Raw genomic sequence first — 13,065 nt, forward strand, 5'->3', positions numbered from 1 at the left:
AAAAAGACGCACACAAAAAAGAGTATTAACTCCATGGAGGCTGTGGGAAAATATTGGAGTAACATGAGAATCATGTCAAGCATCTATCAAACGAAGAGTACCAAAAGTGCATTTGCACTAGGACTGCATTTTTTGTTCATTGTGCACCAACGCAACTCGGGCCATGGTTAGAAGAGGCAATGATAAAAATGCCTGAATGTGCTATATTAGTGCTTCCACTGTTGCTTGCACCAGTGGAGCTGAACTGGGGCTGGAGAAAGAGTGAAAAATGTTGACAAGCCCTCGAAGTTGCCATCTATTTCCAAAATGTATTATATGTTGCATGAAATTGGAGCTTATAAAGATGAAGCACAACAGAACAATATGCACGGTGACAATATTATCTTGAGTGTAAAAATCTTCTACACAAAAAGGGAATGGAAGTGCTTTATGAAAGAACAGACAGATAGATTCCCAGTTCTATAACTGATAGGTAACAGCTGGTAGGTGTCAATGGGCACCTATCATTGTCATCAATAAATTTTACAGTTGAAGAATTAACAGGCATGAGTCAGCACAAGGTTAACTAGTTTCTCCTAGTGTTGCAGAATGAATGGCAATACCTTCATATGTACTAGCATACACTTTTCTAAGTGTATATGAGTTGAGGTAGTCCCAAGACTTATAAATTTTATCCATTCTTAACTTCAAAAGGGAAAAACACATTTTCTTTTTCAAACTGTCTTGATTATTGGTAGAGCTGGTTGGAAAAAATGTCTAAGTTTCAATTTTTTTGACAAAAGAGAGAGAAGGGGATAAATGTTTTGGGAAAAAAATTCACGAACATTTTTCCAAAATTTCAACCCATTTTAAGCATATGCTTACATGCTTTCCTGAATGGAGTGTTTGATTTCATTTGGACTACTCAATACTTAAGTTCTTTCACTGAAGCTATGTTGATTTACCCCAGCTGAGTAGCTGGCCCTCAGAGTGTAACTCTTTTTGAGTTATGCCTATGAAAACAAAAGGGTAGCCAGAATTTTGTTTTTTTCATATCCAAAAATGTGTATATTTCTAACCTTTCATGACTCCAGAAGAGCTGAAGTGATTTTTACTATCTAACTTATAAAATGTTCACCTTTGGGAAGAGAAGCTACCTCTAAAACATCTGCCCCAAAGCTGATTGTTTTGTTATGATCTTAGATCTGACTTCTCCTTACTTAAGCCTTTCATTTTCCTCTCTGTCTTTGTGGAGACAAACCCTCTTAAATAGATATGTAACTCTGATTTGGGGCCTGATCCTTTTGAAGCCCATTGTTCTCAGTCCCTTTTCTCAGAGATGGACAGACACTGTAATCTGATTTTCGAAGGTAATGAGTATCCCCAGATCCTATTCAGTACAAATACTCAGCATTTCTGAAAATGTCCTACTGTTTGAACATACAATGTTCACCTCTTCGTAATCACCCAATTATTGTTCTTCATAAAAACATTCTATGGAGCTTGCTTCCTCTCCAATGCTGCAATATAGGAGTATAAAGGGGATGTACAGGGCTAGTGAAGATTTATCCCTCAAATTTATTCATAAGAGTGGTTCCTCTGAATGTCCATCACAGGACAATAGTATAAAAAGGGATTGTTTGGTAGTAGGTTTTGAACTGCTTACCATTAACTTTTAGATCCTAGCTAAAACTAAGCTTTGGGACATGTATTCCTAAAATAACAACATAATTAAATAGTATGACATCAACCTGTAAAAGCCAGAAAATTCTAACTTTGGACAGACACTCCATCTTTACATGAGGTTGTGTGTCTGTTTTCAGCTTTAAGTGGGGAATTCCAATCACAATTTTTAATTTCCTACCTTCTGATAGCAAGTGTGTCATCATTAACATTATTCAAGCCTACTGCTTATTATGAGTTGGTAACTATTCAAAGTCCAAAAAGAACTCAATGACAGGCACCTGTAGGTCTTGAGATACCCAGAATACAGAGTATTACATTCAGCATAAATTTCTGAAAGAACAACATGAGTCTATAATCAGAAGCTTTCAAGAGGAGAGCCTATATAGAATTCTGAACACTTCCTTGACAAAAATACATCCTGATGGAATTCTCTAGAGGGAAAGTCCACCAGAAATTTGAGGAGACATGATGTGCCAACACACATTTCTGCTAGATGACACAAAAGCTTCAGACGATGAAAAATTCTTTTAAGAAAATGAACAAACATTCATCACTATCCCTGGCTAGTTGTCTTAGCAGACAGGCTAAGCATTTCACAGGTGAGGAGACTAAACTTCGCTCTCACCATAAAAGGTAATCCCTCCAGAACACGTAGAGAGAGGCACATTACTGAGCTAGCATAAGTAAAAGTTTTGTTGACTTTTACCATGCTGTGCTCATTTTGTGACTAAATACTGACTCAAGCCACCATAGTTATCAGTCTGGCATCTTCCACAAAAACACTTGCATAAAATAAATACTGTAAACCCTGGTACCATTATAGAAGGCTTCACCTGCTGGTACTTGTACCATGGTAACTACATCACTAGTTTTCAAGAGAGCTGGTCAAAAAAATGCAGAAAACTTCATAGAAAAAAACCTGAAACTAGTAATGTTTTCACCAGTTTTAGTTTTTACTTTGTTCCCACTGGTATTTTGTTAATCAATTCCTGCTTGATGTCTAAAAACTTGTTTTAATTAGGTCACACTTTGCCTCCTTTTAAAATTTAAAGGCTCTGAATACCAAGAAATAGCATAGTATTAATGCTTTCCATTTCCATGGTAATTGCATTGCACTGAAAACATATTATTTTATTTCTATTCTTGATACCTTGCTCTCTTATTAGGTTGCTGCTTATTTTTCAAACTAGTGATTTTTCTTGAAGTTTAAATGTCTTCTGAAGGAAGACATGCAACAGCTTTTTCTAATGTGATGCCTGGAGAGTTCATCAGAAAATTCATAGGCTTATTTTGCCCAGTTTTAATGAGTGAGGAAGGATAGATCTGTTTGTGAAGCTCCCTCTTCTCCTTACTACAAGTGCATATTCTATAACTAGCACTTGTGTTACTGCCCTTGACCATTTCAAATATTCTGGAGTGACATTTTTAATCTGAATTTGGAATTTAGCGTCTAATGAAAGAGTTCCACAATCTATATAACATGGGCTAAATGCTGAGGTCTTTACATAGACGAATTCCTAAATGGGAACAAAGTACAAATTGAGCAAGGACCTCATGATGAGACTGTATATGTCTAAAGAAAGTATTAAAAGGGGAAAAAATGCTATCAACAGATGCTCTGCTCCCTAGAGAATGGAATATTCCATGACCAGCCAACTCACATCACAAACCTAAACACATAGGGTGAAATCCTGGCCCTACTGAAGTCAATGGGAGTTTTGCCCTGGTCCCACTGAAGTCAATGGAGCCAGGATTTCACCTGATAGGTAATCATGTTCTTTAAAACAATTCTCAGTTTAAATAGGGTTATACTTCCTAAGGGACATGTTATGGAAAGAGTTATTGTCTAGTGCACTATGGTTCAAAGCAGCTAAATCCTCAGAGTTCTTGACCTCTGTCTGGGTAGATACTACAGGGATACCCCAACTGCCTCCCAGGGAGCTGGGAAACAACAAGGCAAGGTAGAATCAGTGGAGGATGGAGAACACTACATTTAAGACATTAAGCCACTCAGAGCAAGTTTTTATAATATAGGGCACTGATTCAGGTAAGCACACACTTTAAGTCTGTCTTGATTGAAACTGGTTCTTAAGTATGTGCGTAAAGCTAAGTGTATGTGCTGTCCTGAACTGAATACTAAACTTTTCTTGAGAGGCACAGACACAATGTGGGGGGGGGGGGGGCAGGGGAGGAGCAGAGATTGCAAGGAATTGTAAATTACTTTATTTTTTGCACTTAAAAAATTTCTAAGAATCTGTACAAAGAAAATGCAAAATCAAAAATGGAGAATTATGTACAAATCAAGGTCTGAGGCTTCAATATTTTTGTTAACAGGAGACAAAAGCATTTATCAAATGTCTAGGATTTGAAATTTAAGGAGTTAGAAGCTGCAAGATGAGGACTAAATAATTTCTTCAGGTTTCCTTCTTGACAGTATATTACAAAGGGAACCCCGGAGAGAAGCTTCTTCAATAACAGGACAGAGTCCTTCTCAAAGACAATAGATGAAATGCCCTGAAATTAGAACTACAATAGGTAGAGTCCTGCAAATCCGCAGGTATCCGCAAAAATGGTCTGCGGATCGGATGCAGAGAAAAATTTTGTATTTAGAGCCCTGCAAATCTGAATATCCGTGGATCATTTTTGCGAATCGGATGCAGACACAAATTTTGTCTCCATGGAAGGCTCTAACAATAGGCTTTTTCTGGACAGTTATAGACTATTGTGTCCAGGTTCATTGGCACATGGTTTAAATCACATCAAAAATTTTACTTTTAAAATGCCTGTTCTTTGGGGTTAAGATTGCTCACCGTAAGTGGCAGACATTCATTTACTTTTATACCCAGCAAAAAGTGAACTGAATTAACAGGTACATTTAAACAGGTGGGCACGCGCGCACACACACACACACACACACACAGTATTACATCTGATACTTTAAAGCAAAAACACTCAAGGCAAAAGAAGCTTAGAAAAAAATCTCTATCCTTCTACTTCATTGAACAACAAACAATATATGCCTTCACTATGCAGTTAAGATACTGCCAAAGCCTCAGCTGATTTCTTCTAAAAGTAATAACGTCTGCTTGACAAAACTTTCGTGTTTTATGCAAAGAAAAGGGATGTATTTAGTTTTATTTTGCATACTTCTTTGCCTTGTAAAGGCGGCAATACATCATATCATATTAAGTCATTTTTCACATCCTTCCTAATAATTTATTCATCAAAGCCGCAATTTTCCAATCTTCCTTTGATTTAAAAAGGTAATTTACAAAATAAATGCATTTCATTTTATTCTTGTCGGGGCAAAATGCCTCTAACTGATAGAAATCAAGTCACTATTCTGCAGGATATGAAATTCCTTAGAGAGCATGGCTCTCATATGTAAAAAGAATAGAAATCCTAGTCATAGCTTGCAAATCCATGATAATATACATATTTGAAAGCTTCTGTTGAAAAGCATAGTTGGATTTTCAATACTGCATACTTCTTTACTTAATTTATATCAATTGGCACCCCTACTGTTTCAATGAAAGCCCTGGGTTTTTAATATAAATATATTAGTAAACCATATGATAACTTTAAAATCATTATCTAAAAATCTTTCAGAGCAATGATAAATGTTGCATGCGGTAGAAGAACCCCAAAAACACTACCACGAAGCACCTAGTTATTTTTAGAATTTTAAAATAATCCAGAACTTGGATTTTAGCTAAAACAAAAGTGCCTCATCTGCAACATACACGTCATTATAGTATAACTGTTGGTTGTCAGAAAAAAGAAGTAAAATGAGAATTACCCTAAAAGACATTTCAAGATTCTCTCCACCCCAGATATCCATTCCTGCATCGTAAGTTCCTATCTCTTCAAAGTAGTTTCTGTCAATAGAAAATAGGCCACCAGCCATAGTAGGGGTCCTAGTTGAAAACAAACAGAAATAAAAGAAAAAAGAAATAAAAGAAAATACCTTTTGAAAGACACTGAAATGTAATAAATGATACTATAGCACATGTGTCCAGACCTTTTGAATATAAAAATATATTCTAAATACATTAATGAAAATATATAAAAGAATATGGTTTAGAATGTCTACAGCTCTACTCCAGCTGTGGGCCAAATAGTGCAGTTCTTATTCAGGCAAAACTCCCACTAACAGGAGTTTTACTGAGTAGGAACTGCAGCATCACTCTGTACGTGAAATTCCACTTAATATGATGCACCTAAAAAATCAATTTAAATGGATGGAATATTGGCTTTTTGCATCTGGAATAGCAGTTTAAATCCAATCTGAAATGTTTAGTGAAGAGAGTTTAATGCCTTTTGCTCTTCCCTTAGAGAGACTAAATATTCATAAAATTACCGGGCATAATCTCTCTTAACAGGATTATAAATCTTTACAACAGGCAAATCCAATCAGAGTGCAAATTTACTATGAGTAAAAATATTCTGTTTCCCTGTAAAGATATTTTTAGAGAGTTTAAATCTACATTAATGACAAATGTTTATCTTAGATAATATAAACATGCATTATTGAAACGGTACTAATTTCAGGCTTCACAGACACTTGGCTTTGGGCTTATCTTCCCATCAGAATAAAGGCTGAGATAATTTCATAATCAATGTTTTTATTAGTGTATCTATAGTACTGTCAACCTAAATACTAGTGCACAGCTAAGGGGGGGAGGACAGAACTAGCATAGAATCTAAGTTAAAACTTGATCCTGCAAACACGACTATGAAGAACTTTAGTCATATGCTCCAGTATTTCAGAATAGCGCCTTTATGTTTTATATTCTCCCTCATTGAAAAATTGGCCCTCCACACTTTAGTTAATCTATTTGTAAATTTCTTAGGGTAGGATTGTGATCTGTCCTTACACCACGATACAAGGGAGTAAAAAGGTGCAAGGCACTGCGTTAATCCTCTGCATGGGTTATCTATATGGAGGGGTAGTGGGGGAAGGAGAGCAACTATTGTGGAAATGCTATTCCACTATTGTATAGATAGGCAGGCACAGGGTGGGGAGATTGGCAGTGTCTTGGTTTTGACCCTCTCCTGCAATCCACTAGTCAGCAGATTCGAGCCAGTGTGGAGACTAATGGTATAGACCAATAGCAGATTACTTCCATCCAGTACAAAAGGGAATCAGAGAGCAAATAACGGCAATTAATTCTCTGATCTGCTCTGATGGTGCAGCTAAACCCTGCCCATTACTGAAGGCAGGTTCTAATGTTACATTCTAGCCCCTAATATTTAAGATGCTGATGTGATGAGGCACTTAAGCTTGAGTTTAACTTTAATCAGTCTCATTAAAGTAATGAAATCTTATGTGCTTTGCTGGATAAGAATATCCAAGCACAAAAAAATTAGAATAACTTTTAATTAGGGACTGGTGTTCAAATATGGAAATTGAATAGTGGTTGTATCCTCAGAATTAGGAACAATTATAAAATGAATACTTAATTAGAATATGTATTTTGAAACTAATCTTTTCTATTACATTATATACAAATATGTATATAGACGCACATACAAACAGCTTTAATATACAGCTGAGTCAATTTAGTAATTCACAACAATTCATTTATTCAGCAAGTTTTCCTTATAAAATCGGTCGTTTGTGAAGATTGAATATCAGATACTCAAGTACAATGTTTAAAATTTGTAGTTTGCTCCTTGTCTTTGCTCAGATATGTTACAGGTGTCTCTTCCCTGAACGGATAAGCAATGCAACCGCTTCCGGCACAAATACCCGGGGTGTGTGAATTTAAAATTCAGTTTCCATGAATGCTGGTGAATGTGACATTGCAGTTGGCTTTGTGAAACCGTAGATGTCAATTTGATTGCTCAAATGAGCATAGCTCATCAGAATTCATTCAGTAATATGGGAAATTGTTTGCATGACCTATCCAGCTCTATTCAGCTACATATACCTGGACACACATACACCCTTGTGCACACCGAGGGACCTCTTCCATGGTTATTTTAGCACCAGCACAACTTCACTGGTGTTTAATAACAATGGGAGCACTAGTGTACACTAGGCACACCTTTCTAACTGTTCTAGTGGTAAAGAAAGTTGGCTTCTGGTCTATACTAGCACTCCCACCATTGCTAGTGCCAGTGAAGCTACACTGCTAAGAGATTTCCTTGAAATCCTCCATGTTAGCTTTTATTTACCTAGATATATACTATATTATCATATATTGTACGACGAACACAAGTGATACCATAGAAGGTATTTGCCTTTGCATAATTATTCTCCTCTGTCTTCGCAGAGCATTACATATCCTAAACTCCTAATAAGATACATAGTTCAGTGAAGAGCAAGCAATATGATATTGAACCTCTAGCATTTACCGACATTTCATAGCGTTTTTTCCATCCAGACTGTAGGTTCGAGAAGGGACCAAATGGCATCATCCTAGTCTGACCTCCTGCACGAAAAGCAGGCCACCAGAACCTACCCACCACTTTTTATAAGCAACCCCTAACCCCAGACTGAGTGTACTGAAGTCCTAAAAAATTTGTGGTTTGAAAGACCTCTCAAGCTGCAGAGGGAATCACAGGGCAAGGTCCCTGCCCACGTGCAGAGGAAAGGCGAAAAACATTCCAAGGGCCCCTGCCAATCCGCCCTGGAGGACAACTTACTTCGCGACCCCAAATATTGGCGATCAGCTTAAACCAACTGAGCATGTGGGCAAGAGCTCACCAGCAGCACCCAGGAAGAATTCTCTGCAGTAACTCAGTCCCACCAATTCCACAGTCCCTCATAGACCATTAAGCAGAAATCTGCTGATGCTCAGATCAATTGCACCAACATTAAACTATCCCTCATCTCATCCCCGCCATTACTTAATCAAGCTTAGCCTTAAAGCCGATAGTATTTTGCCCCATACTTCCCCTCGGAAGGCTGTTCAGAACTTCATCCTAATGCGTTAGAAACCTTCGTCTAATTTCAAGTCTAAAACTTCCTAAGTATCCAGTTTGTACCATTTGTCCTTGTGCCTACATTATAGTACGAAGCTTAAATAATTCCTCTCCCCTAACATTATTCCCTAGATATATTGTATTATAGAGACAAGCTATCCCCCCGGGCCTTCTTTTTCTGCTAGGGACTAAAAAGCCAAGCTCTTTGAGTCTCCTTCATAAAGGCAGGTTTTCCATTCCCGGATCATCCTAGGCAGCCATCTCTTTGACCTGCTTCCAGTTTGAATTCATCCTTCTTAAACATGGGACACCAGAACTGCACACAATATTCCAGGTGGGGTCTCACCAGCGCCTTATATAACGGTACTAACACCTTATCCTTGCTGGAAATACCTCGCCTGATGCATCCTAAAACCGCATTTGCTTTTTTAACGGCCATATCGCATGCTCTACACTGTAAGCTCAGATAATTAACTGTGTCATTTCAATATAGTTAATCCTTCCTAGGTTTCAAAGTTGCTTAACTGCCCTCAACCTTGCTATATTTCTGCCACAAGTAATATCATTGACCCTCTGAGCTATAATGAGGAACATTAATGAAACTGAACAGATGGTAATAATTTTTGGCTATGGCCCCCTACCTGACTGGGGCATTTCACTGTACGATATTGTAATACTGTAGGTGACGATCATCAAGCAGGAGAAAAAGCAAAAATTCCTGTAAATTTGTATATACTTCACATTATATTTTAGAGAGTGCTTACCAATTCAAAAATATTAGCTTTAAACGACAATTATATTAGCAGCTAGTTAAAGACCTCTATTTCTGTGTGAAATCACTACATTAAAACCTAAAATCACTAAGTTTGCTGGGTTTTATTTACATATTTGAAACTGACAAGATTCATCAAGCGATCACTAAGACTCACAAACGTTTTGCACAAACTTGCATGTAGCAAGGTATGAACAAATGTGAGCCAACATATGAGCCCTACATTGCAAACACACGTATAGGAGATTATCTTACTAAAATGAGTAATCCCATTGGTTTCACATAAGTAGGTTTACTCATCTGTGCATGAGACTGCAATATTAAGCCCCAATGTTTTGCATAAAAATCGTGTGAAAATTTTCATTTTTGCAGCTTCGTTGTGAAAGCAAGTGACTCTTGGCAGTTTCAACTGAGTTTTACTTTGAGATTTGTGGGGCTTTTGAAATTTGATGGCAGGCTTGTGGGTGCAAACGCACAGAGATCAAAACTGTAAGCAATGTTCGCCTCAATCCTTACAAACTGAAACTACTGAGTATCATACAGGCCTACTGTAACATTTACATACACATCAATAAAGGGGTTACCTAAATAAAACATGACAGCCAAAACTATTATCAACTATGTAAATTGTACTTGTTACATAAACAAATAGCTGTGCCGCTGTCATTGTAAAAACAACTATAATAGCGATAATAGAAAGAATAAAGTCTTATTGATCCTTCTTGAAATTCAGCTGCTGCCACTATATGATTGTCAGTGCATTGTGTATGTTAGGTGTTGATTGTTTAAGAGTAAAGGTAGTATATTCTGATTTATTTTTCTGGTCTTATTTGGTTTGGTCTTTTCTGGTCTTATTTGACTTTCTTAATTTGCTCGGTTTTTGCCAACCCACTGAGAAAGACCAGGGAAGAAGATCTGGCTCCTTGATGCTCGGTAAAAGGAGTAACACAGCATAAAAGCCCCCTAAAAGCCCGTATCCTGATGAGGGATGATTCAGTCAGTGTGGAGCCTGTGGAATACTGCCTCCCAATGATCACTTTGCAAGCTAGGGCACAGGGACAGAGAGGCATGCTGGTGGGGAGGCTGCAGACATTCTAGGCAGCACTACAGTCCATAGGGGAGCTACCAAAAATTAGATAAGGCCTCCAGAGCTGTCCAAGTTATGTTAGGAGTCTCCTCAAGCCCTGGAGTAGCCTAGAACTGAGAGGGAAGAAAGCTGGTTTAAAGCGGCCCTACCTGCCGCCCCTGATCCTTGTTGTGAAAGCCATGCTGTAGCTTTCAGAAGAGCAGCACGGAGTATTCCCCGTTATATTTAACTTTGGCTCCAAGAATTCTAAGTGGCAACTGATGACTTACATATTTTTACACTGACAAGATGGGTGAAATTGTATCTTTTACTGAAACAACTTCTCTTGGAGAAAGAGACAAGCTTTCACGCTCCTCACAGAGCTCTGAAGAAGAGCTCTGTGTCAGCTTGAAGCTTGTCTCTTTCACCAACAGAAGTTGGCCCTAAAAAAGATATTACTAAATCCAGCTTGTCTTTCTAACATCCTGGGACCAACATGCCTACAGCAACACTGCACAAAACATATTTTACAGTCAAAAATGACATGAATCACATTTAGCAACATGAGGGAATATGGACAAGTCATCATTTCCTGTGGTACTAGGAATTAGGAATGAGACAAAGCTTTTTGCTCCAAGTCATTAGTTCAACTTTAGCCCAGTTTAGCATGACCAACAATCCTTTCCATCGTACCACTCTATGCCATATGATTTGGCGGTGTCAGTCCAATCATTAGTGAGAAGGTTTCCACAACCCAAAACACAGAACTACAGTTTTCACCAGCTGGCATCCTTGTTGACTGCCTTAACACACAGCCAAAAATGCAAACTATACACCACCTTAAGGTATGCAAGATAAATAAGGACATTATCTATATGTAATCTGGAATAAGGATCCTATTTTTATAGGTTCCTATTAGTATCAGACATCATCCACTTGTTGGGATGGAGAATGAGAAAAGGATAAAGAAGGTCTGATCTCTACTTTCTGTATATGTTTATTCTTTTATTTTTATTCATAGTAGTTGGCATAATAATAAAATGCTTAGGAAAAAAGCAAAAACGTCAAAATAAAGAGTGACTCAATAACACCTAGTGAACTGAGCTTTTAAGAAGGGAAGATGAATATGGTGATATCCAGTAAAGATGGACTGGTGTGGACAGCTTTAACATGCACAGCACAAAAACATCTGGTATTTTTGACATTGTAGGTATGAAGACACGAGCTGCATTTAAACTGTTCTCAGCACAGACAGTATTCTGTTTCCTGAAGCATGATAATATGTTGGCACACTGAGAGGAGGAGGAATGAACTTTCTCAAAGACACAGTGAGCTCTGCAGAGCACAAATAGTATGCAAAGCTATTTAAATATTAAGGAAGTAGTTCTACTTAGCAAGAGTATGTGATTTGGTTAACTCTCTCTCTCTCATCATTTGGGCAGTCGTGGGATACATCAACCTGACAAAACTGCATGGTTCAAAATTCCCTGTGGTGTTTGTTACTCCATTTTAATTAATCACAGCTACATGTTGGATTGATGCCTGTAATTAGTTACATAAATTTGACTTATAACTGATTTGTAATTCTTCCATTTTGTCATCTAGAGCTAAAAAAGAATAGTGGTTTGGAAGTTACTATAACTGCCCCTCGAACATGCTCCCATTGTCTTTCGATTTCACAACAACTCCTAGTGTCCAGTATATCCTTTCAGCCAATGGCTGCTAGTTTTATAACCACTATGTTGGTTGCAATCATCAATGGAGTGAAATCAATGGCTGTCAGAGAAAATGTTTGAAGACAAAGAGATAGACACTCCTTGGTGTCCGAATGTGACCCAATGTGGCTGTAGTTTGAAGCCTGATGGCTGGAGCAAGCTATAGAGGGCCATACATGATCACACCTCCCACTTGTAGGGCAGAAGATCTACGTACTAGTGGGTCCTCCAGCCATACCCCTTCCATTCTTTGTGCACAACCATGAAGGGAGCTCAGTTGGAGAAGGGTTCAGAGGCTGGCAGGGACTTTTCTCCTCTTATGTGCCCATGGCATCCAGCCACCCTCTCCCATTACATAGCTTAACCCCACTGGTTCTGCAGCCTGAGGAATCTCTGTACTCACAGAAGAGGGGAGTGTGTATGTCTCTATGTGTATGTATAAAAATAAAGCATTTTGAAAAGGTCCAACCTATTGCAGCTCTACTGGGCCTAAGGTTATTCCAGTGAAAGTCAATGGGAGTTTTGTCATTTACTTAAATGGGAGCAGGATAAAAACTTTGGGGTTAAGTAGGAGCTTAATTAAGACATATATTGATTGACAGTCCTTACATCTTATTCTATTTTAGATAAACAAAGCACCCTTTTAAAGGAAGTGTCCTGCAGTAACTTCCACAGGCTGCCTGGGCCAGACAATATTTGGGTTCAAACACTGAAGAATGATCAATCACAGTCCAGGTTTGATTTCTGCAAGAGAACAACTGATGGAAAAACCTTCAAACATGTAAATATTCCAACTTGTTCTAGGGATAATCCCCAAGTGCAATGCTTGTCTAAACTACTTTGGCTCTGGAAATCAATCTGCTCTTGGGGATTTCCTCTCTCTCCCCCCACCCTCTCCCTCTCCCTTTCCTCATTCT

The 13,065-nt window shown here is 38.1% G+C and overlaps 1 protein-coding gene across 2 annotated transcripts in view; it reads right to left on the minus strand.

Moving 5' to 3' along the window:
* The window catches only part of GALNT13 (polypeptide N-acetylgalactosaminyltransferase 13), a 379,070-nt gene that overhangs the window by 151,828 nt on the left and 214,177 nt on the right, over nucleotides 1-13,065 (minus strand). For both annotated transcript variants that reach the window (XM_075070223.1, XM_075070224.1), the window contains one exon: nucleotides 5,465-5,582. In XM_075070223.1, the coding sequence (XP_074926324.1) occupies nucleotides 5,465-5,582 (118 nt within the window). The remainder of the gene's footprint in view (nucleotides 1-5,464; nucleotides 5,583-13,065) is intronic.

This window comes from Chelonoidis abingdonii, chromosome 10 (genome assembly GCF_003597395.2).
Source record: "Chelonoidis abingdonii isolate Lonesome George chromosome 10, CheloAbing_2.0, whole genome shotgun sequence".
NCBI lineage: Eukaryota > Metazoa > Chordata > Testudines > Testudinidae > Chelonoidis > Chelonoidis abingdonii.